General features: G+C 50.6%; 1 protein-coding gene across 1 annotated transcript in view; it reads left to right on the forward strand.

The window, feature by feature from the left end:
• CPED1 (cadherin like and PC-esterase domain containing 1) overlaps positions 1-23018 on the forward strand; it is a 263155-nt gene that overhangs the window by 234588 nt on the left and 5549 nt on the right. Inside the window, exons 18-21 of the mRNA XM_055314580.1 lie at positions 5168-5388; positions 5594-5695; positions 6148-6235; positions 11439-11585. Of these exons, the coding sequence (XP_055170555.1) occupies positions 5168-5388; positions 5594-5695; positions 6148-6235; positions 11439-11585 (558 nt within the window). The remainder of the gene's footprint in view (positions 1-5167; positions 5389-5593; positions 5696-6147; positions 6236-11438; positions 11586-23018) is intronic.

The following is a 23018-nucleotide window of genomic DNA, read 5'->3' on the forward strand; positions in this document are numbered from 1 at the left end:
GGCCGTCGTACTTCTTGGGGCCCTATTGGTTACCGCAGCAGCTACCCCACCTCCTACAGGGACTGCATCACATTAGGAAACGAAAAAGATGATCAAACCATTCCATGTGTTTTTAATAAGGTGACTTTTAAGTAAGCCCCAAGCTTCCACAGAGCCTGGGAACATGATGTGCTTCTAGGCCCTCTGGTCCACGGAGGTGTGAAAACCAGTCGGAAAAATGTCAGCCTGCGTGAACCTCAGGAATAGGACGTGTACGAAACTCCCCAACACATCTTTGCATCCCGCCAGGAGCTGAGGGGCGGCCTCCCAGGCACAGGCAGGCACAGGCGGTTCCTCCTCTGCAGACCCCACCTCGTGGGAGGCCGGCCCCCTGCTTGCTGCAGTGACAAGTGCCATCCAATCCCCAGAAGAAAGTTGCCCCCGGAATCCGAAATAGGCCTCCCTCGATTCCAGTGGTGGGTTTATTTGCCAACCCTGAAGCCATTGTTTCACAAAAGGAGAGAGAAAATTTGTTTAAGGCTGATTAGTTTGATGCGAATTTTCAAAACGTTCTTGAACAAAATGGGTTTACTGTTATCGCTGCCGCTGTTGCTGCTTTTGTGGTTTTTTTTTATTATTATTATTGTCATAAAAAGCCAATATCGTTCATTTGAGAAAACAGAATAAACAGTTACATCTTCCCCTTCAAAATAATCCCGGCTAACTTCCCACGACCCTTTCTACACATCCATATGCTTTTCTTTCACAAAAATGCAATCGTCACTTATATGCTGACTGTAACTAGCTTTTTATAAAAGTTAACTGAAATCTTCCCCATTACAGTATATCCGTATTACAATATAATTGGTAAAAGATGAAAAACTTCAGGTGTATGATCAGCCCTTAATATAAGTAATCTGGTAGACGTCCTTACTGCTTCCAATTTATTTTGCTTTTAAAACGTATTGTAATAGACATCCTTAAATATTTCCTAGAAGTGGAATTCCCTAAAATTTGCCGATGTACACACACAACCTTCAGCCACCTAACACATGAGAACCGACTTCTACGCCAGGCACTCTTCTGAAATTTGGGATTCAGCGGTTGAAAAGAAAGAAGACAAAACGTCTCCCTCATGGTGCTTACACAGTCGTATGGGAGAGGGTTCATCTCCCTGCGCTCATAGGATTGCCGGGGCCTTTCAGTAGGGGGAGAAAACTAGCTATTTTGATGTTTTATGGCTGACACTGGTTATTTTTATAATTGCTTACCGGTTATTTGTATTTAATGATCACATTTTTTTTTCTTTAATTCCCTGTGCCAACCAGCACCTGTGCATGCGAGTGTAAGGCAATGATACTCACTGGAGAGAAGAGGTATTTACAAATTGTACGGCCAGTTATGGATATTTGTTATGGGAATTTAGGCCTTTTAAAGTCAACCTTTTTGAAAATTCCCCCAAATTGAATGATCTAAGATATAGAAAGATTGAACATGAGCCATGTAACTGGGAAAAAAAAAAACAACAAAAACCACTCTATTTCCCGATGTTGTTTCTAAATTGTGTAAGTGCACTTAGAGCAGCTGACCTTCTGAAGTTAGAAATCTTTTAGGTAGGGATACCAATCCACCTCTTCCAAAAACCGCTTCCCCTTCAGAACAGGCCATCGTAACATCACAAGCGCATTTCTGTTTTAGTTATATTCATCGTTTCTCTCTTTTGTGACTAGAAAGGCACCGGGAGGAAAAAAAAAAAAATCTCTAGGAAATAGTCTTCCCAGAGTAGCATCCACCAGACTTGGAAAATGCCATCTGGTTGTTTGCAATTTGGCCCATGTCACGCGAATGTTGGTGGTGCGGCTTCCTCCTCCCGTCCCTGCAGCTCTTGCTGGTCACGGGTCGGGGATGGAGGTGCCCGGGGTGGTTCCGAGAGTGTTGGTCCGCTCAGGGCGGCGACGTCTCCTCCAGCTCTCCTTGCAGAGCTCCAGTTCCACCAGCGGCCCTGGGAGTCCTTCTGGGGATCTGCGGCAGGGCTGGCCCGGCAAGAACTGTGAGGGAGACATCCCCACCTTCTCGGACATTTCCTCCAAACAAGCTGATGACTTGCAAGTGCCCAGCAATGCACCGCAGGGCACACTGGGTGCCTTTAAAAAACACGACGTGCCCTTCCCGTGCCTCAATGCCATCTCTCGCTGTGTGTGGAGCTGACTGTGTGCCAGGAACCAGATAGGTATTAAAATTTCACGGAAGTTCTCTAATGTGGTGCTATTATTTTTCCCATTTCACACATAAGAGATGGAATCCTCTGAGCAGTCACAATTTATCGAAGATGGTCTGTTTATTTTATTTTATCTTATTTTAAAGTTTTATTTATTTATGATAGTCACAGAGAGAGAGAGAGAGAGAGAGGCAGAGACACAGGCAGAGGGAGAAGCAGGCTCCATGCACCGGGAGCCCGACGTGGGATTCGATCCCGGGTCTCCAGGATCGCGCCCTGGGCCAAAGGCAGGCGCTAAACCGCTGCGCCACCCAGGGATCCCGAAGATGGTCTGTTTAATAAATAACCAAGCTAAGAATTCTGACCCTTAACTCTCTCTGCCTCTGACATTTTTTTGTGGGCTGCATCTTTGTATAACCCCACAGAGAAGGGCTTGAAATGTTCATCTCTCAGTAACATGCAGATACTTTGATTTTCATGGAGCCCTGTATGTCTCCCTGTGGACCACAATACGGACGCCCGATGATCTTACTGGCTGCCCGGAGATACGCTCAGAGGGATCGCAGTGCCACACTCTCATAATGGAAAGAGCCCGTCGGGAAACCTGTAGTGGCAATGTCGTTTAAAAGCTGATCTTAAAGATCTTTTACTGGTGTGAAGAGCTGAAACATGTTCCCACCCAACCAAGCTGAGGCCCTAACTCCCAAAACCTCAGAATGTGACTGTTTGCAGGCAGGGCCTTTAAAGAGGTAATGAAGGTGAACCAAGGTCTCATAGGGGAGCCCCAACCCAGTGTGACTGGTGTCCTCACAAGAAGAGGAGCTTAAGACACACACACACACACACACACACACACAGACGAAAGACCATGTGACGACGAGGAGAAGACGGTCATCTACGAGACAAGGAGAAAGGCCGTCAGAAGAAATCAACCATGCGAATACCTTGATCGTGGGCATCTGGCCTCCAGAATCGTGAGAAAATGAATTTCTGTTGCCTAAGCCACCCAGTCTGTAGAACTCCGTCGTGGCAGCCCCAGCCAACTAATAGGAATGGAGCTGGATAATTACTAGTATCTGAAATTAAGAGCTTTCCTCATTATTCAAAGTTCCCTTTTAAAAACCAGTAATCTAGACCAGAAAAACAAATCATTTTACAGGTTAAATCCAGTAAGAAGAATTTCAAGTGATTTCACAAATGATTTTATCGTACTGGAATTTTATTGCCCCAAATGGAACTTGACGGAGAGGCTCAATGACTGGAGCCCTGACATCTTAAATTATTCAGTTTAACTTGGCAATGCTTACGGTGTTTGATCTGACGGCAAATCAGAGATGCTTTGGGGATTTCTTCACACAGCTATTTGAATACACTTACCAGGGAAAGAACAAAATTTGCAGATTCTCACTCATTTTGCTGCGCGTGGACGAATGCAGTGGTCCTGAGAAATGACTGCTGTCAAAATAAGAGAAGAAAACTCTATGCACGACTAACGGAAAGAGAAATCACAGCACAGAGAGAGAAAACTAAAGAATGAAATAAACCTGTCCGAAGACATTAAAAAAGATTGTCTCTAACAAAAGTCCCTTTGACTTTCTATTCAATAAATATTTTTAAAGTGGATGCTTTAATTTGGGGGAAATTAGAATTTAGAAATTAACCCTGACTCTGACCTCAAATATTTCTTGATGTGATATGAGAAAAAGAAAAAAAACAGACACAAATAGCCATACCTTCATGTAGCCTTCGATAAAATCTGTAATGGAAATTAAAAATGTAATGAAATCACAGAGGGCAGGGAAGGTCATTGGACAAGCTGGGGCATCGGACAAGACCCACTGGGAGAGACGCGTGTTTCTCTCGGGTCTGGAGGGTGGATAGCGTTTACACAGGTGGGGCTGCAGAGGGAGGAGCTTGCTCACCAGGCGGATTAGCACAAGGGAAAACAGATGTTGTGGAGTGCAAATCACGTTCAGCGAAAAAGTCGGAATCTGACCTGCTTACACGAGGGGAAGCATGGAGAGGACGGGGCCGTTGACCCTGCACTTGGAGTCAAAGGGCCTCGGTTTGACTCCTGAGGTCCCCGTTTGCTAGATTTATGTCCTCAATCTCCTTGAGCCTCAAATTCCTCGTCTGTGAAATGGAAATAATGATTCAAACCTCCCGATTATGATTAAAAGTGAGCGCCCGGTGTGAAATCTCCCCCTGCAAAGTCTGAGGTGCAATAAAAATTCCCCCGCTGCTGGCTTAACCTAAGTCATGTTGGCTTGATCCTATAGAAGGTGGACAGCCGATGAGGCATTTGAGCGTGACAGGGGATGGAAGCAGGCCCTGGGAAATCTGCACACACGCTAGTGCTGTGTGTGTAGCAGGGCTCGAGGGCAGCTGTCAGCACAGCTTTGGGGTGGTAGGAGCCCGAGGCAGAGCGGCTGGGGGGGAATGTGAAGGAGGTGACGAGCAGGACTCCCCCGGGGCAGATGGCCCTGGGCCTGCTCTCGGGACACGCACGGCTGTTCAGGAGCTCTTGCTCCAGTTCTCTGGCTCTTTCCTCAAGGAGTAGCATGACCTCTAGTGAGCTAACCTCTGTGGATTCCCAGAATCTCTAAGACATGGGGAAAATCCCGGAGCATCCATACAGCACTGAAAATGTCACGCCTCTTGGGATCAGTCAACTTGGTGAAGCTCATCAGATAGCTGGGAAGCCAAGGGCATCCGGCAGACGGGAACCTGACCACGGCTCCGAGCAAAGAGCTCTCTACATGGGTCAGCAGGTCACGAGGAACTCGGGGGAGAGGAGGAGGAGCAGGTTCGGGGGGAACGTGCGGACTGTCCCTTCTAACAGCTGCGAGGGGCCCCCTGCAGACAGGGCGTTGTGGCTTGCTGGGTCTTCAACAAATGACCCATTTTACGTTGCCTCTCGTACCATGTAGACATCAGATCTGAGAGCAATTATTTGTCTTTAATTCATAGATTCTTTTCATTGGAGATTCGACCAACAGAGGAATAATGTATTACCTGATCGAAAGACTGAACGACACCCTGCAGGAATGGCAGAAGGTGCACGGCACCAGGTCCTACCCCAACGTCAATGGGGGGAAGACTCCGGTCAGCTACTCCTACTACCCCCAGTTCTGGATGAGCCCTGCCCTGAGACCCACCTTTGAAACGGCACTCGAGCACCTCTTGCAAAGGTACAGCGGGATGAGCGTGGCCGCGCCGTCTAGCAGAGGGGGTGAAAAGCGTACACAGCGAGGACTACGGCTGAGCCCGAGCCAGGGATGACTCGGGGGTCCTGGACCGGGATGCTAGATGTGCTTCAGGGAATGTGGGGCACTGCAGTTAAGCTGTTCACCATCCGCGTCAAGGCAACGTGTTGTTCTCCTTTCTGCGTTTCAGGTCCCGTCCCCTGGAGAACACAGCCCAGACCGTGTTGGTCGTTGGCGGCGTTCAGTGGCTCAATGCCAATCACCTACAGATCATTCACAAGGTTTTGAAGAGGTGAGTTTCCACCACAAGAACGGTCATTAGTTTTCGAAGTTGAAAAGACAAGTCACCCTTGAGGTGACTAAATTTTATCAAGAGATTGTTGAAAGAGCAACCTGTAGTTTAGAATGACACACTGGAAGTCCAGTTGCCAATGTTTCAAGATACTTTTGTATCTAGGGAGAGGTTGGCTCTTCAGTATCCAAATTTATATTTACTACTGGTTAAAACATGCCCACTGACACACAAAACTCTATCCAGAAAAGAAAAAAACCCTAAAATATACCAGAGAATTTAGAGAATACACCAATCATCACATAAAATGAGAATAATTTATAAAATGAGAATTTAGTCTTATACACCAATCATCACATTCTAAAAGAATTCCATTGTATTTGTTTACGTAAGCACAAGCATCAAGAAACGTAATCAAAGTTTATGACCTCAGAATTCTGATTATTTCTCAGGGAAAATTTACTCAATATCCTTGTGATCATCAAAACTTTGGGAATTGGATTTCATCTCCCAGTGGATGGACTGCATTTCTTGACGCAGGTAGGCCCGTTCCCTCCAGGCTGTGTGAGCTCATGGTTCCTACCAGGCCCTTTGCTGGTGGCTGAAGAAGGACCTACTGTGTAATAGTCAGCTGCCTTCATAGAAATCACAGGGGATAATACACTGAAGGCCTAGGACCTCAGGCCAGTCCTACTTATTCCGGGGAATCCGGAGACTCTCTGCCACTAATTCGTTGTGAATGATGCTCTGGGCTCATAGAGAAGAAAGGGGAGGCCGTGTAGGAAAACAGGAACAGCCGAGGGGCTGGGAGCCACTAATCTCTAGGAATCCCCCTGCCCCACTAAGTTTCCTACATCTTTAGAGACTCACGCTGAAACCACAAATGAAACGGGCACTTTGGGAAGGAGCAGCTTTTTTGAAGATGATCTCTGACTGCTGTAAAAAAAAAGGGGGGGGGGAAATAAAAGGTCTTTGAAGTAGCATCATTTGGTTTTGGGTGTGGGGGGGTATTTATAAATGGGAGGGGTTAAAGGCCGCGACTGCTTCTTATAGAAAACAGTGAAGTAGTCCCAACACTGAAGGCAAATCTCGAAAAGATGAGAAAGGCAACAGGTGGACCTGAGAGAACCACCGGCCTGATCCCAGGGAAGAGCGCTCCGGGCGGCGGGGGCTCCTCCAGGGGCGGGGGAGGGGGGAGCGAATGGGGGGGAGCCGGGGAGACGTGGGGGGAGCTAATGGGGGGCGGCCAGGGGAAGCGGGGGGGGGGGGTGGGGGGGGTGGGGGGTGGGGGGGGAGGGGAGCTCATGCGGGGATAGAGGGAGGGGGGAGGGGAAGCCGTGGGGGGGAGCCAGGGAAGGGTTCCTCCAGGGGCAGGGGGCATGGGGGGCGGATAGGCGAGGAAGAGCTCATGGTGGGGAGCTAGAGGGGCCTGGGGGGAGCTGGTAGAGGGGGGAGCAGGAGAGAGCTCATGCGGGGGAGCAGGGGAGGGGGTGGGGGGAGCTGGGGGCGGGGCGGCGGGGGGGGGGCAGCCAGGGCAGGAGAGCTCATGCGGGGGTGGGGGGGGTGTGGGGGGGAGCTGGGGGGCGGGGCGGCCGGGGGGCAGCCAAGGGAGGAGAGCTCATGCGGGGTGGGGGGGGCGTGGGGGGAGCTGGGGGGCGGGGCGGCTGGGGGGCAGCCAAGGGAGAAGAGCTCATGCGGGGTGGGGGGGGCGTGGGGGGAAGCTGGGGGGCGGGGCGGCCGGGGGGCAGCCAAGGGAGAAGAGCTCATGCGGGGTGGGGGGGGGCGTGGGGGGAGCTGGGGGCGGGGCGGCCGGGGGGCAGCCAAGGGAGAAGAGCTCATGCGGGGTGGGGGGGGGCGTGGGGGGAGCTGGGGGGCGGGGCGGCCGGGGGGCAGCCAAGGGAGAAGAGCTCATGCGGGGTGGGGGGGGCGTGGGGGGAGCTGGGGGGCGGGGCGGCCGGGGGGCAGCCAAGGGAGAAGAGCTCATGCGGGGTGGGGGGGGGCGTGGGGGGAGCTGGGGGCGGGGCGGCCGGGGTCAGCCAGGGCAGGAGAGCTCATGCGGGGTGGGCGGACGCGGGGGAAGCCGGGGAGGGGTTCCTCCAGGGGCGGGGGGCACGGGGAGTGGGGGGATAGGCGGGGGGGGGTCCCATGCTGGGGAGCGGGGGGAGGGGGCCGTGGGTGGGAAAGCGGGGGGGGGGCTGTTTCCTCCGGGGGCGGGGGGCGGGCGCAGCTGGGAGCCGGGTCGTCCACGCAGCGGGCCCACGAGCCGAGCCACCTGCAGTGCCCCGGGGCCGCCCAGCTCCGGCCCTCGGTGCGGGCCCCTCGGGAAAGGTCGGCGCGTGCGCAGAAGCGGGACAAGGCGGGCGGGGGGCGGCGCCGCGAGGTCCGAGGTCCGAGGTCCGAGGTCCGAGGTCCGAGGTCCGAGGTCCGCGGGGCGGGGGCGGGGTGCAGGGGCCGGGCTGGGCTGGCAGGTGCGCGGGGCAGCTCCGCGGGGGCGCCGACCCCACCGTGTCCTCTGCCGGCCGCTCCGGGCACCGTGGGCGCAGGACCCTGGCGGGGCCTCGGGGTCCGCCTCTGCCCCCAAGGCCAAGGAGCACACGGAGGGGAGCGGCGGCGGGACAGGAGGCCGCAAGGCCAAGGGACGACAGCGCGTGCGGGCAGGAGTGTGAGCTCGGGCACAGGTGCTCGGCCCTCGAAGCCTTGCCTCTGCTTTTCTCCGAGACCTGCTGCCAGGGCAAGACACAGGCACGGGCACAGGCGCAGGGCACTGGTACAGATGAGCACACACAGGAGCAGGGCACAGGCATGGATGAGCACGGGCACAGGCGCAGGGCATGGGCACGGATGAGCACGGGCACAGATGAGCACACACATGCACAGATGAGCACACACAGGCACACGTGAGCACACACACATGCACAGATGAGCACACAGGCACAGATGAGCACACACACATGCACAGGTGAGCACACACAGGCACACATGAGCACACACACATGCACAGGTGAGCACACAGGCACAGATGAGCACACACACATGCACAGGTGAGCACACACAGGCACACATGAGCACACACACATGCACAGGTGAGCACACACAGGCACACATGAGCACACACACATGCACAGATGAGCACACATGCACAGATGAGCACACACACATGCACAGATGAGCACACACACATGCACAGGTGAGCACACACAGGCACACATGAGCACACACACATGCACAGGTGAGCACACACAGGCACAGATGAGCACACACACATGCACAGGCGAGCACACACAGGCACACATGAGCACACACACATGCACAGGTGAGCACACACAGGCACACATGAGCACACACACAGACACAGGTGAGCACACACACAGACACACAAGAGTGCACACACCACCACTGGCCTCAGTCCCACTGGGCAACTTTCAGAGTCCCAAGCAGGCCGTGCTCTCAGACACGTCTGTCCCCTCTGTGGCGCCCACTGTCCCACCACCTCACCACCTGAGTGTGAGGCTCCCACTGGCCGACCTGAGGGACACCCTAGCCTCCCAGGCCCCTTCCCCTTGGCCTGCCATGAGCCTACAGCAGCGGCTGGTCTTCATGTGGCTCCGCAGATGCAGTCCTTGCAGCCTGGCTCCCCGGGGAGACTACGCCTGTGAGAGCAAGCACAGGGAGGGAGGGCTGCACTGCCCACTCTTGTACCCCACGTGCAAAACACAGTTCTCAGCACGTAGCCAACTCTCAAAAAAGTATCTCCTGCCACAACGAGGGAGCAGTAGGTCAGATGATCTGGCTCCCCCCAGATCACCCCATCCAGCCAGAGACACACGTCCCCTGGGCCCGGGGAGTGTGGCCCCGGGAGGACTCCCAGCCAACTCTAGGCAGCCATTGCCTTTTGCTGCTGAACCCCGACTTGCCAGTGGGAGCGCCAGGATTCAGCGCCCCGCCCCAGTTTGGGCCATCTTGGAGGGACCTTGTGGGCTCGAGAACACCCAGGGATCCGGAAGGCCTCTCTCGGGAAGACATCGCTTCCTTACAGGTGTTGGCCGCCAACACTCTCTCCTGTTAGGCCCTGCACTCGAATCCCCACCTTAGGAGTCTGTTTCTGGGAAACCAGCCTTTTTCTCTAGAAGCCTCTCTAGAAAGTGCTTGCTGTGACGTCCCATATACCTTTCATACTTAGACATATGAAAGTTGAGAAAATCCTTGTACCTAGACAAGAAGAAGCCTACAAACAACATTGAGCATCATTGTTCCCACGAGGGCATAACACAAGTCCACGTGTGTCCCTTTCCTCTAGACTTCTTCTTTAGGAATTTTTCTATTCACTACCTTTATTTGGGGGGGGGGGGAGCACTCTCCTTTAGATGTCAGCACAGTGAAGACAGCAAATTAGACCTGCCAGTACCGTGTCTTTTACCCAGCAGTCAGATCAACAAATGCAAGCGGTTTGCTTTTTCACCTGGAAAATGAAAAGCATTTTTTTCCTTTAGAAAAGGCAGGAGCAGGTCCCTCCGTCTGTCAGTCGGGGTTTTCCAAGAAACAGACAGCAGACAGAATTATCAGAAGAAGGGGATTTATTAGGGCGAAAGTCTGGGAAGGATAAAGGGCAGGGTACTGAGTAGGCAGGAAGAGCTTCGGCCCTGCCTGGTGCGTATGGCTCAGTCTTGCACCGCATGTTTTTGGAGGGGCTACTGTATGGGGGCCTCTGGGAGGCAGTGTGGGGGCTTGACCGTCCCATATGAAGGGAGCGGAGGAAGGGTGCATGAGGGAGGAAGCATCTGGGACCAGAGGCCTGTCTGAGAAAGTCCCAGCCATGCTGATGAGGAATCCCAGAGCTGGAGTAGGCGGGGGAGGGGTCCCCCCCTCAGCAGTGGACCTCATTAGACTTTCTGGCAAACGCGTGGTTGCTTTGGACGTGGTCAGGGAGGGAGGGAAGCCTGTGGTGCCGAGGAATGGCCGCTGGGGCCTCCATTCCCTCCTGGCTTCCCCGCAGCGCACTCCCCTTCTCGGTTGCCCCGCCTCCGTCCAGCAGCAAAGCTCACCGTGCTCCCAGGAAGCGCTTCCTGAGCCTCACTGTCCAGCGGCCTGCCCTGCTCAGCTCGTCCCTCTTGCCCACTAGCCCGGGGCCGGCGTAGCTACATCCCATAAGGACTTAGTAAATGTGTATGAATCCGTTCCCCCTACTAGAAGGCGATGTCTTGGGAGCAGGGGCCATGACTTACTTATCCTTGTATTGCTGTCCCTTAGCGCAGAGTGAGCACAAAACAGATTCTAATTAATATTCAAGTGCCAAAGGAATGAGAATCCAAAAGGATGGAGATAGCCTTTGTGATTTTCAAATTTTTGACTTTTAAAGTGAGAATTTTGAATATTTCACTGAATCTTTGTGGGAAATAAGCCTACTAACTTTTCATGGGAGGAAAGGTTCCAAGCTGTATGTCATAGGTATTCATGTATTGCCGTCGTATAGATACATAAATGTCTGTGTTTATATTTCGAGTAAAAAAACCAATTAACACGTCGTTATTTAAGAAATGCATGTAAAATTAATTATTTTTCTCATGTGGGGCCAGTCTGTAAAAATGCTGATATTTACATGATTTCTATCATGTAGGGATACCCGCAGGGAACCTGCTTCTCCCTCTGCCTTTGTCTCTGCCTCTCTCTCTCTGTGTCTCTCATGAGTAAATAAATAAGATCTTTAAAATAAAAAAAAAAATTCTCATTCTTCTTTGCAATACAGAGTGAAGTTCAGAACTTATGGAAAGAAAATGTGATTATTCTGGATGCTGCAAAAACATATGGCTATGAAGTGGTTGACACATTCACCATAACGATGGGGCGATACAAAGAGTTTCTGCAGGGGACATGTGGATGCCATTTTCATGAGGTATTTACACTGGTTCTTTATTTATTGTTGTTTTTGGTTTTTTAAAAATTTCTCATTGTATCTTTAAGTGCATTGTCACTGTTATTCTGTATTAAAAACTATGTCAGGAGGAGAGCAAATGATGTGTTTGGTGTCACTTGGCCAGAGCACGTGGCAGTCGCCACTGGAGGCCCTACAAAATAAGAGGTCAAACAAGAATGAGTTTCTGTGTAGACACTTAAAAACTAGGATCGCCCGTCAAAGCTCTGAACCTTCCCATAGGAAATCGTGGCCAAAGAATATAGCCAAAGTGTTTGGTGGAGTTTGAAAATCAAGACAATGTCACGTGCTAAACAAATGAATGACCTTCCTCCATTGGTGTATCCAGTGCGTTAAAGAGGTGGGCCTGTGTTTTGAGTCGCACCCAACACCTCATGGTGAAAATGAGTTTATTTGGCATCAGTAGTAGAATAGGCTAAACTGATAAGGTGACCCCAGAATATCACTGTAGCCTTCCCCCAGCCACCTTAAAGCGCACTATAGCCGCCGTCTCATACCAGCTCTAACGCCCCCCAAGCCCCAAGGGACACGCACCCACCCACCCCTCACAGCGGGTCTCTGGAAGGCCCCTCTCACCGGGCTTGAAGCGAGGATGAAGCCGCTCCCCTCGAGGGAGGAAGACTGCCATGCATTTGGACCGCTTCTCCCAGTGACATGCTCTCTCTCCCTTCATCTCCCTTCCTCTGCTCTTTTAATGAGACAAGGATTTGTAAACTGGATTTTGTCCACACTTTTTCAAGTTTCACCTACATCATCCGGACATCGGTTGGGCGGATGAGGTTACTTGGCCCCCGTTGTTTGCTCTCGGTGTCAGGAGATTCTGCTGAGCCTGCGAGGGAAAGTGTCTCATTGATCAGTCTGTCAGATATGGGTTCACTCCTTCCTTCTCGAGTGTGCCCCCCTCCCCTTTGTAAACCAGAGGCAGTCACTGGGTTCTCTAGGGAGAAGACAGTTAAGGGTCCTTGGGTCCTGCTTTCCGGCCCTAAAATGACTGTCAGAATCCACTTGGGTCCTCAGGTTTCTGTGGCCACCCAAAAGTCACCGACGTCCTTCTAAATGCTCTTTGTTGTATTTTTTGCGTGTGATTGTGTATGACAAGGGCAACTGCACCTCAAGGAAGTGAGAGCCTACACCCGCAGTAGAGAGCCTGGCATTTTAAGTTTGATCTAGTAACTTGAAGCTCTGGCTGTGCTGTTGCAGAACAGCTTTTACCCTGTAGGAGACCGTGTGTCTATTTATTTCTTCCACAAAAAAAATATAACACCCTTCGAGTTCCCATCCTATTTGCAAAAGAAAAAAAAATCAAGACTTAGAAACACAAAAGCAGGTAGCCTGGAAGAGGAAGAAATAATCTTGCTGCTGAGCCAGCCCAGTATCATAGTTGGCTGCAAAAACAAGTCGAAGGTTGCCAAAACCCACATAAAATGGGGACTTTGAAAGACAACACACAGATCGGTTTTTTGCCTCTTTTAGAAAAGGTTTATTTATTTACTTATTTTTATATAATGTGTTTTCAATTAGTATTTTAGAGGAGGGTATCTGTTTTTCCTTTTCATCTTTAGTTGCTCTGGGAGCCTAAAAAGGGAGAAGTCTTCCAAAGATCTCCAGCGTGGCTCCAATTAAAAACAGAAGATGCCCTTCCCACATGATTGCATTACATGTCTCTCCTGCCACAGCATTAACCAGTTGACACTAATAGTCATGGAATTTGAGAACTACAACAAAGACTCTTTGAACCATGAGAACTAGAATATTGGCTTATAAATATTACTGATAAAAATACCTTTAATTTGCATAACCATGATTTAGGCCTGTCAGGTGAAATCATGGCCCCCTTTTGACTTTACAATTCTGTGCAATGATCATGTATAAATGGTTTTTTAAGCCCTATTTCTAATGCGTGTTGACTTGGCAAGCTGCACAGGTATCGTCCAGATTATCTCAGTTGACTCTGGAGCAGTTTTATCTGTTTTGAAGTTTTCCCGTTGGAGCTAAAATACTTCTGGGAGCGTTTGCCTTTCCAGTTACGCCGCAGAATGATAAGGTCATCTTTCTCAACTGGCTCTCTCCATCGCAGAGTCTCTCAACCTGCTCATCACTTAGGCATAATTGTTACTTTAAGTCTTGAACAATCTGTACCCTCGTACCTCAGGAAGTTTCTGGTGCTGACACTGATGTTTTATAATCTTTCAAAACTATCACCCAACATCTCAAATCACTGTTAGCTTCCTAAAATCGATCAAGGAAATCTAAAGGCCCTTGCAAAGGACGATGTGATGATTAATGTAGCAAGCTGGGGAAAAGTAGATTATTAGTCTCATGCAAAACATATTAAAGGGCAGAAGTTTGTTAATAATAACCATTTTTCTCCTCGATGCTCATCTTTGAGCTGGCAAAGCAATTTGTCATACAGTAATAGCGAGAATTAAAATCAGCTGTGCTAGAACCATAAGCATTTCAGTTTGGGAGCCTTATATCTTCTGGTGTTCAATGAAACCATTCCCACGATAGCTTCGCACATACCTGAGAAGGATTGCTATAATCATTACAGCAAGATCTCGATGTGTCCGCTTTGATTTGTGGTGGGAATTCTATCATAGACATAACAAACCGGCTTCAGTGGGCTCTTGTCGCCATAGGTAAGATGAAAGGTCTTGGGGCACCTCTTTCATCTGTCAAGGCACCGAGAAAGAGAGTATGTTGCCACCACGAATCTGTAAACAATCTCCCAACTGGTGTGCATCAGTTTTGACTAAAATGTTCCTGCTGATTAGAAAAGCAGGTGTTTCTCTTCATGCAGAAATGGAATTTTGTTTTCCCAATGTTTATGTAGGACAACAAACGGGATCCAGGTAGCTTTTGCCCAAGAGTGGTTTTGGATGGTGCCTCTCGTTACATGGCAAACATCTACCAGGAACACGCTAAAACCTGAGAAGGATACAAAAATATTATCAGCCCAGACTTGGCTGCAGAACGGGCAAATGCACAACTGTTATGTGATTATTAATTAGTCGACTCAGTTGTATGAACCTTATATGATTATCTCCGTTTTCTGGCAGGTGTACAGCTTTTGACTTAGTCCCCCCCCCCAAAAAAAAGTAAAAATCCCTCGAGGGGGATTACTACCCAGCTCTAATACCACCAGGTTTCCTTTGATTCCAGCACCACGGAAAGAAGAAAGGATTTTCAGTTCCTTGTCAGAGATGATTTCCCTTTATTATATGATCTTCATCTTATATTCTTTATTATTTAGTTATGCAAACAGAAGGTTACCTGACCTAGAAAAGTCTTACCTCTCTGTTATGGGCTTGAAAGTCTTCCCTTTCCCCTTCAAACTTTAAAAGTTTGCCATAAACACAATGAAGAAAAGAGCCTTTAAACTCACCTATCTAAAAAACTGAGGTGATGACTTTTAAAGAAAAAAGACCCGGTCTAAATATAGATAGCTCGGAGAGCAGATCCCAGGATTTATCAGCATGGCTATTTTTAATGAATTTGCAATGGCAATTTAATTCAACACATTTTTGAGTGTCTATGTGAGCACTGTACTAACTACTGTAAAATGAACCAGGAGGACATTTTTTTAGGGTTCCCTAGAGTCTCTCAAGCTCAACATATCCCCAGCCTGCAATTCTGTGTATTGTAGAACATCAATTAAAAGAAGGGCCTGGGAAATGTGGGCCAGGGCCAGGTCATGGTAAGAGCTTAGACTCTGCCCTATAGGTAGTGCACAGTCAGCAAAGGGTTTTAGAGCAGAGTAAGATGGGGTCACATCTCTGTTGCAAATGGGTAAGTCTGATACCATTGAGGCAGGAAGACGGGGAGAGGACTGAGTCTGGAAGAGAAGTTAGGAGACTTTTTCAGAAGTCAGGTGAGAGATGATAAGAGCTCGCCCAAACCAGGACAGAGATTGCAAGCATAAGGGAGACAGAGACAAATACAAGCCCGATTTTAAGAATAAAATTTGGGGGGTGGGGTGGGAGTAGAAAGAATCAAAAACGACTCCTAACTTGGATAATGGATTAGAGCTGAACCAGCAACAGAGCCAGAGAATGGCTGAGAAGGTACCAGCTCAGGGAAAAGATGATGATTCAGCGTTGAACATGTTGTGTCTGAGATGCCTGTAGGACATCCAGGTGGAGATATCTCACATGCAAGGCTGAAGCTTGAGGGGCAGGGTGGGGCTGGAGATAAGAAGTTGGAAGTCTTCAGAAAACAGGCAGCGTTGCAACAATGAAAATTAGAGCGTCCAGAGAAAGCGAGTAGGGTAAGAGGAGCCGAGGAAGGAACTCCCAGAGACATTCACATGTAAGCAAAGTTTGCAGAATTAGGAGTTTTAGGAGTATTAGGAGTACTAATTAGGAGTAGGAGTATTAGGAGTATTAGGAACTTTGTAAGGAGAGATCAAAACAGCCTTACTGCTGTCGAAAGTAGTGGGCAAATTTAGTAAGATAAGGATTTTTATTTATTTTATTTTATTATTTTCTTTTCTTTTATTTTATTTTTAAGATAAGGATTTTTAAACCAAACAGTCATTGATTTGGCAGTGAGAAGGTCCTTTCTGATCATATGAGTCATTTCAGTAAAATATTGGGGGCACAAAGGAGACCACAATAGATCGGAGAAGTATAAGAAATGAGAAAGGAGGCTGGTCACCCTTTCAACAAATGAAAATAAGGGAAAAAAGGAAAGAAACTGGACTTAGAAGAGAAAGTGATCTGGGGCGGTTTATGAGAGGAACTACTTTCCCCGTTTCTGGGCAGAAAGGGAAAAATCAGTACCAAGGGATACATGAGGAATACAGGAGGGGTGCGGGCAGGCCCCGACGGTGTGGGGGAGGGCCGGGCCAGTTGGTGGGGTGCTGGGACCTGCACAGGCTGGCTCCAGGTTCCCTCTCCTCTAGCACTTCTTTGCTCCAGGCTTCTGCGATATTTCCGTCTTGGAAGCTTCACCTTCAAGGGCTCAGATTCATCCTTCACATCCCCACCAGGGTGCTTCTACGGTTCCAATCCAGTCTAGTCACCTAAAACCTTTTAATGGCCCTAGAACTTAAGGAAGAGTCAGGGGAGCTTTCACGGCCTCCCATTCCTGACGCCCTCTGTGGGGACGGGGATTCCAGACGATGTTTTTCCGTGCAAAATAACGAATGCTCATTCCATTGTCTGCAAGAATTCTCGCTTTATCTGCCAGATGATCAGATTACAGATCAGTGCCTGCTGAGAATGAATTCATCAGCCCTGGGGGAGCCCAGCCTTTCCTGAGATGCTTTGGTACAGGATCCACATCCTGTATTGAACGGCAGTAACACCGGTGACATCCCCTCTTAAGAAGGAGAACTAAGTAAAGGACGAACAAAGGGCGTCAGGCACTCCGGGGTGAGCAGTAAGAGGACCCCGAGAGGGGCCTGCACACCAGCCCCCGCAGCCGGGCCTCTAAGGGCAGCCTGCCCGACACAGACGGGGTGATCCACGACCGTGTCCTGGTTTTGGCGATGAAGCCTCATTCTGGGGGCCGGAGGGGTACTACCGAGCTTCGGGAGTCTAGTTTGATGGGCCTGAACGGCCTTGGGAGGCGTTCCCTGCTTTCTGCTTTGATGTTCTAGGCTAGTGAAAACAGGATCTGTGGTTTGGGAAATCCTGTATACTCCTCCACTAGCAGGATTCTCAGATCACATTAATATTTTAAATGATCCAAAAAGCCCTTAGAGCAAAGAAACGATTTAGCTTAGTTTGACCCAGTTCTTCCCAAGCATTTTTGACCACAGAACCACATTTCTCCTTTTATTTATGTCTTTTTAAAAATATTTTATTTATTCCTGAGAGACACAGAGAGAGAAAGAGAGAGAGGGGGGCAGGGAGGGAGGGAGGCAGGGAGGGAGGAGCAGGCTCCAAGCAGGGAGCCCGACGCGGGACTCGATCCCGGGTCTCTGGGATCACACCGGGCTGAAGGCGGGCACTAAACCGCTGAGCCCCCCGGGCTGCCCGCTTTCCTTCTTTTAATAACAACTGTCAACACCTCCCTAAACGCGCGTGGGCATCACTAGCAGAGAGGAGAAGTCAAGGCCTCGCGGAGCAGATGAGATGCTGGCGGAATGACGGCGGGCGCGGGTCTTCTCTGGCACCTGACGCGCCCCCCGAAGACTTGAAGGCGCGAAGCCCTTGACCACCGCCCCCGCCCCAGAGAAAGCCCGAGCATGAGAGCTCGTCGCAGACAAGACCCTGAGTTCCTCTGAAGAAGGCCAGCGAGGCCCACAGGGAAGAGGCCCGGGGTCCTGAGGGAGCAGAAGGCCGGCTGGGGGGGTGCACCTGCCGCGGCCCCACTCGGGCCCGGGCCTGAGGGAGGGGGCCCACGCGGCAGGGACTGCACACGACTGTGGCACGACTGGAGGCCCCGTCGCACCCGTGCGGCCAAGAGCCTACGTGCACGTACACGACCTCTTCTACGGCATCTGGGGTGGCCCCAGACCTGCAGGCGCAGGCCAAAGGATGAGATGTGGCACCTGAAGGGCGGAGCCCTAAACGTCTCCCTGGACCTTCTGGAACACCAGCAGCCGGGAGCGCCACCTGGGACGCGTGGCCACACGGCTCCTCCGACAGAAACGAGCGGCCGGGGGGCTGTCCCTCCCGGGGCCCACTGTCCGTCCCGGGTCCCAGTTTCCCTCCTGGGGCCCCTCTGTCCCTCCCAGGGCCCGCTGTCCTGTCCGTCCTGGGGCCCCGCTGTCCCTCCCAGGCCCCTCTGTCCGTCCCAGGCCCCTCTGTCCCTCCCAAGGCCCACTGTCCCTCCTGGAGTCTGCTCTCCGTCCTGGGGCTCCTCTGTCCCTCCCAGGGCCCACTGTCCTGTCCGTCCCGGGGCTCTGCTGTCCCTCCCGGGCTCCACTTTCCCTCCTGGGGCCCCTCTGTCCCTCCCAGGGCCCGCTACCCTGTCCCTCCCGGGGCCCCCGCTGTCCCTCCCAGGCCCCGCTGTCCCTCCTGGGGCCCCTCTGTCCCTCCCAGGGCCCCGCTGTCCATCCCGGGACCCGCTGTCCCTCCTGGAGTCTGCTGTCCTTCCCGAGACCCACTGTCTCTCCCGGGGCCCGCTGTCCGTCCCGGGGCCCGAGGAGCATGGCAGGTGCAGGGCGGGCCCCACAGCGTGTTTCCCCGCGGCCCGCGCTTCCCCACCTCCGAGCTGCAGAGTCAGCGAGGGGAGCTAACGCCCGTGGGGTGAGGTCACCTAGATTCCCAGACCCAGGACGCACGTGGAGTTAGAGCCGCGCAGGGGCTCAGCTCGTCATCCTCGGGCCGATGAAGGCCGTTCAAATAATATCAAGAGTCAGCGACACGAATATTCAGTCTCTGAGAAAACAGAATGTACGCATCTATCTGTTTATTAACATTTTATTTATTTATTCATGAGAGACCCAGAGAGAGGCAGAGACCCAGGCAGAGGGAGAAGCAGGCTCCCCGTGGGGACCCGATGCAGGACTTGATCCCAGGACCCAGGGTCACAGCCTGGGCCCCCCGGGCGCCCCCAGAAAATGGCCTTTAAGACAGAGTTAGTGTCCGCAGAGTCACCAAGGAAGCCAAGACAGAAGCTGCAGGTTTCCGGGACTGGGGACGGCTGGTGTGCAGCTCCTGGCTGCCGGGCCCCAGAGCGGGAAGTGGAGGTCTGGGTGCGGGTGGGCGCTGCAAGGGCCCGGCGTTTGGGTAGACAGACACAGGGACGGAGACGTCGCAAGTCTGGAGACACCAGAATCCAAAAGCGATTCCTCATTCCTAGAGAAACTTCAGTCTTGCCTTCTAATCCTCAGCATCTTTGACCCATTCCGAAGTTGGACTCCCTTCAATCAAAACATAGCTCATTTCATGTGGCCGTGATTAAATATTAGGGGGAGGAGGCGAGCAAAGGGAAAAAAAATCCTCATTATCTGTAAAACTTGCACGATTTCCTGCAGTGGAGCTACGAATTAGAAGCACTGGCTTCTAGCTGGCGTTTGTTGCTTTTATTCCATTTCTGTGACTTCTTAGGCTACTTTGTCAGCGGGTCGTAAACTTGGTGACTGGATCTTGGACTCAGTGTCGTGTCTGCAGAATGACGATACCCAATAAAAACCACTTCCACGGTGCACCTTTATCTTAAAAGACCACAGCAGCACATTTTGGTCAATGTCCTGTTTCCCAGCCTCAGAAACCCATTACCCTCCCTCCTCCTCATGTCCCATCCACGTCCCCGACACGCGTTTGTAACCAGAACATCCCCCTTAATCCGGTCTAGAGAGATTTTGGAACACTGGCCCCGCGGAAAATTGTTTTCTATTTTGTTCCGTGGATCTGGAACCACATCAGAAGCTCCCTGGGTGTTATTCAGGTTAAGATCAGTTTTAGGAAAGGTATTTGCTTATAAGCTGCCGGACGCGTTCCCAATTCAGCGAGCTTTCCCTTCTGGTACTGACTTTTTGAGGATTCAAAGTCATTTCAGATGCGGCGGTCAGTCGACACGGTGATACGCTGGTGCTGACTACTCCTATTTATGTGACACCAACTTTGAGTGTTAAAGCCACGTGCATGAATAATAGTAAGAGTCGCGCCGTCCGTTTCATTGCGGGATTTAGGACCGCGTTTCATGTGTTGGGGCAGCCCTGCGACAGCCAGCCAGCCAAGGCGAACGGCAGCCACTTCTGGGCCCTTCCAGACACGCGTCCGAGCCCCCAAGTCCTTAATTACGCGGACATGTGGCAAGCTCTGCGGTACGAGCGCGGAGGTCCCTTAGCACGTAAGAAGCCCGTGGGAAAGGGAAAGTTGCTTCTGCACGCCGAAGCACGAATTTCAATTCCTGCTGCCACCGAGTCACAGAAAAACGTGACCAGCTGCGTCTTCCACCATTTGCTGTCGCGACAGCAGCTGATTCCAGCACCGAAATCACTGAAATCACTCCTGCGTCTCTACGGTTAATGTATTCAAAATGTATCATGGTTCTGAAACACTGTGATCTCTCCTCGAAAGTCTGTTTCTGCACGTAACTTAATCCAAAGGTGAGCACTGCCACGGGAAAAAAAAAAATACGACTCTTATTATCACACCGACCCTAGTGATCGTAGAGGCTATCGCACTTCATGAAGGCCCATCGTCCTTCACTCTGGTTTCCTGATTTCAAATATAAGTTGACGCAGTAAATGCAGAAAAGAAAGTGAAGGGCAACCCACGCAGCACACGCAAAGTTAAGGACCCGGAGTTACTTTGGGTTACTTCGTGGCCTCAGAAGAGTTGTCGGGATCCCTGGGTGGCGCAGCGGTTTGGCGCCTGCCTTTGGCCCAGGGCGCGATCCTGGAGACCCGGGATCGAATCCCACGTCGGGCTCCCGGTGCATGGAGCCTGCTTCTCCCTCTGCCTGTGTCTCTGCCTCTCTCTCTCTCTCTCTCTCTGTGACTATCATAAATAAATAAAAATTTAAAAATTAAAAAAAAAAGAGTTGTCGGTTAACGTTCGCGTTTGGAGTAACGTAAACATTTCCCAAATCCCGTATGTGTGTAGGATTCAGTCATAAGTAACAGTCCCTTATTCCCCCCGGGGAGACACGTCTCCTTGTCGGTGCTTGAGTCATGTGCACCCAAATTTATTTTTTTGTTTTTATTTTTTTATTGTATAAATTTATTTTTTATTGGAGTTCAATTTGCCAACATACAGAATAACACCCAGTGCTCATCCCGTCAAGTGCCCCCCTCAGTGCCCGTCACCCAGTCACCCCCACCCCCCGCCCTCCTCCCCTTCCACCACCCGCAGTTCGTTTCCAGAGTTAGGAGTCTTCATGTTCTGTCTCCCTTTCTGATATTTCCCACTCATTTTTTTCCTTTCCCCTTTATTCCCTTTCACTATTTTTTATATTCCCCAAATGAATGAGAACATACACTGTTTGTCCTTCTCCGATTGACTTACTTCACTCAGTATCATACCCTCCAGGTCCATCCACATCGAAGCAAATGGTGGGTATTTGTCGTTTCTAATGGCTGAGGAATATTCCATGTATACATAGACCACAGCTTCTTTATCCATCATCTGTCGATGGACACCGAGGCACATGCACCCGAATTTAAACAAGCATTTGGCGGCATCCAACTGTTAGAATCTGTCCCTATTCAAGATGATCACTGTACAGAAACATCTAGAGTCTTGTGTTTGGTTCAAGGCCTAAATATATATATATATATATTTTTATATTCATGATAGACAAAGAGAGAGGCAGAGACACAGGCAGAGGGAGAAGCAGGCTCCACGTCAGGAGCCCGATGTGGGACTCGATCCTGGACCTCCAGGACCACACCCTGGCCCAAATGCAGGTGCTAAACCACTGAGCCACCCAGGGATCCCCTCAAGGCCTAAGTCTTTCACTGATGTTCTCCACGAGCTCACTTTAGGTGTCTACTATTACTACCATGCGACGCCCCGGGGTGACGTGACATTTGTATTGCTAACATCTCCCTTTCAAAGCCACGTTCCAGGTGACACTTCAGTGGGATTTCAATAATCCTGATGGTCCTCTGATTTCTGGGAAGGACTCAGACGGGCACATTTTCAGACAAGAGATCAAAGGAAAGAAGCAATTAGCTCTCTGTATTGTACAGGTACCAAACGTCTTTCCCCGGCCTCACATTTCCAAGCCTAAAACGTGCAGCAGACAACCCCTTTTCCTTCCCTTTGGAGACCATAAGAGCCGGTGGGACGAAGTAGTGTTGTGAAACTTAGAGACAGCAGTCTGACAGCAAAGCCAGGTACTGAGTCTCACAAATAAGTTCAAAGACAGAATTGCTGCGTGAGCAGACTATCAGGCCCACCATAAATCAGCACGAAGTAGCTCACATTCACTACTTGGGAACGGCACAGGCACAGTGTCTGACCTCGGGGCAAGTCTTTGAAGTCACCTTATCCTTGTTCTCACTTCAAGTATCTTAGACATGTGTCTTTATAGAGTCCCCCTGAGGGTAGGGACCACGTCTGAACTATTCCCTGTGCTTCCTCACAGGGGACTCTCACGATTGAAAGTTGGATGTTACGTAGAAAAACAAACAAACCATTAAATCATCAATAACTCATCTTAATTTTACAAGACGCGGCATCATTTTGTTTCTCTACTGCTGCTTTTCTATTGTAAAGAGATTACATGAACTCCCATTAACTGCAAACACATATAAATAAGTATATACAATAAAAACTAAAGATTCCCGCCTTTAGGGATGCCTGGCTGGCTCAGTCAGTGGAATGGGCAACTCTTGATCTCAGAGTCATGGGTTCAAGCCCCACATTGGGTATAGAGATTACTTAAAACCTTAAAAAAAAAAAAATCCTGGGTCACCTGGGCAGCTCAGTTGGTGAAGCATCTGGCTCTTGATTTCTGCTCAGGTCATGACCTCTGGGTCATTAGATG

The sequence above is a fragment of the Nyctereutes procyonoides genome, unplaced genomic scaffold (genome assembly GCF_905146905.1).
Source record: "Nyctereutes procyonoides isolate TBG_1078 unplaced genomic scaffold, NYPRO_anot_genome, whole genome shotgun sequence".
In the NCBI taxonomy this organism is placed as follows: Eukaryota; Metazoa; Chordata; class Mammalia; order Carnivora; family Canidae; genus Nyctereutes; species Nyctereutes procyonoides.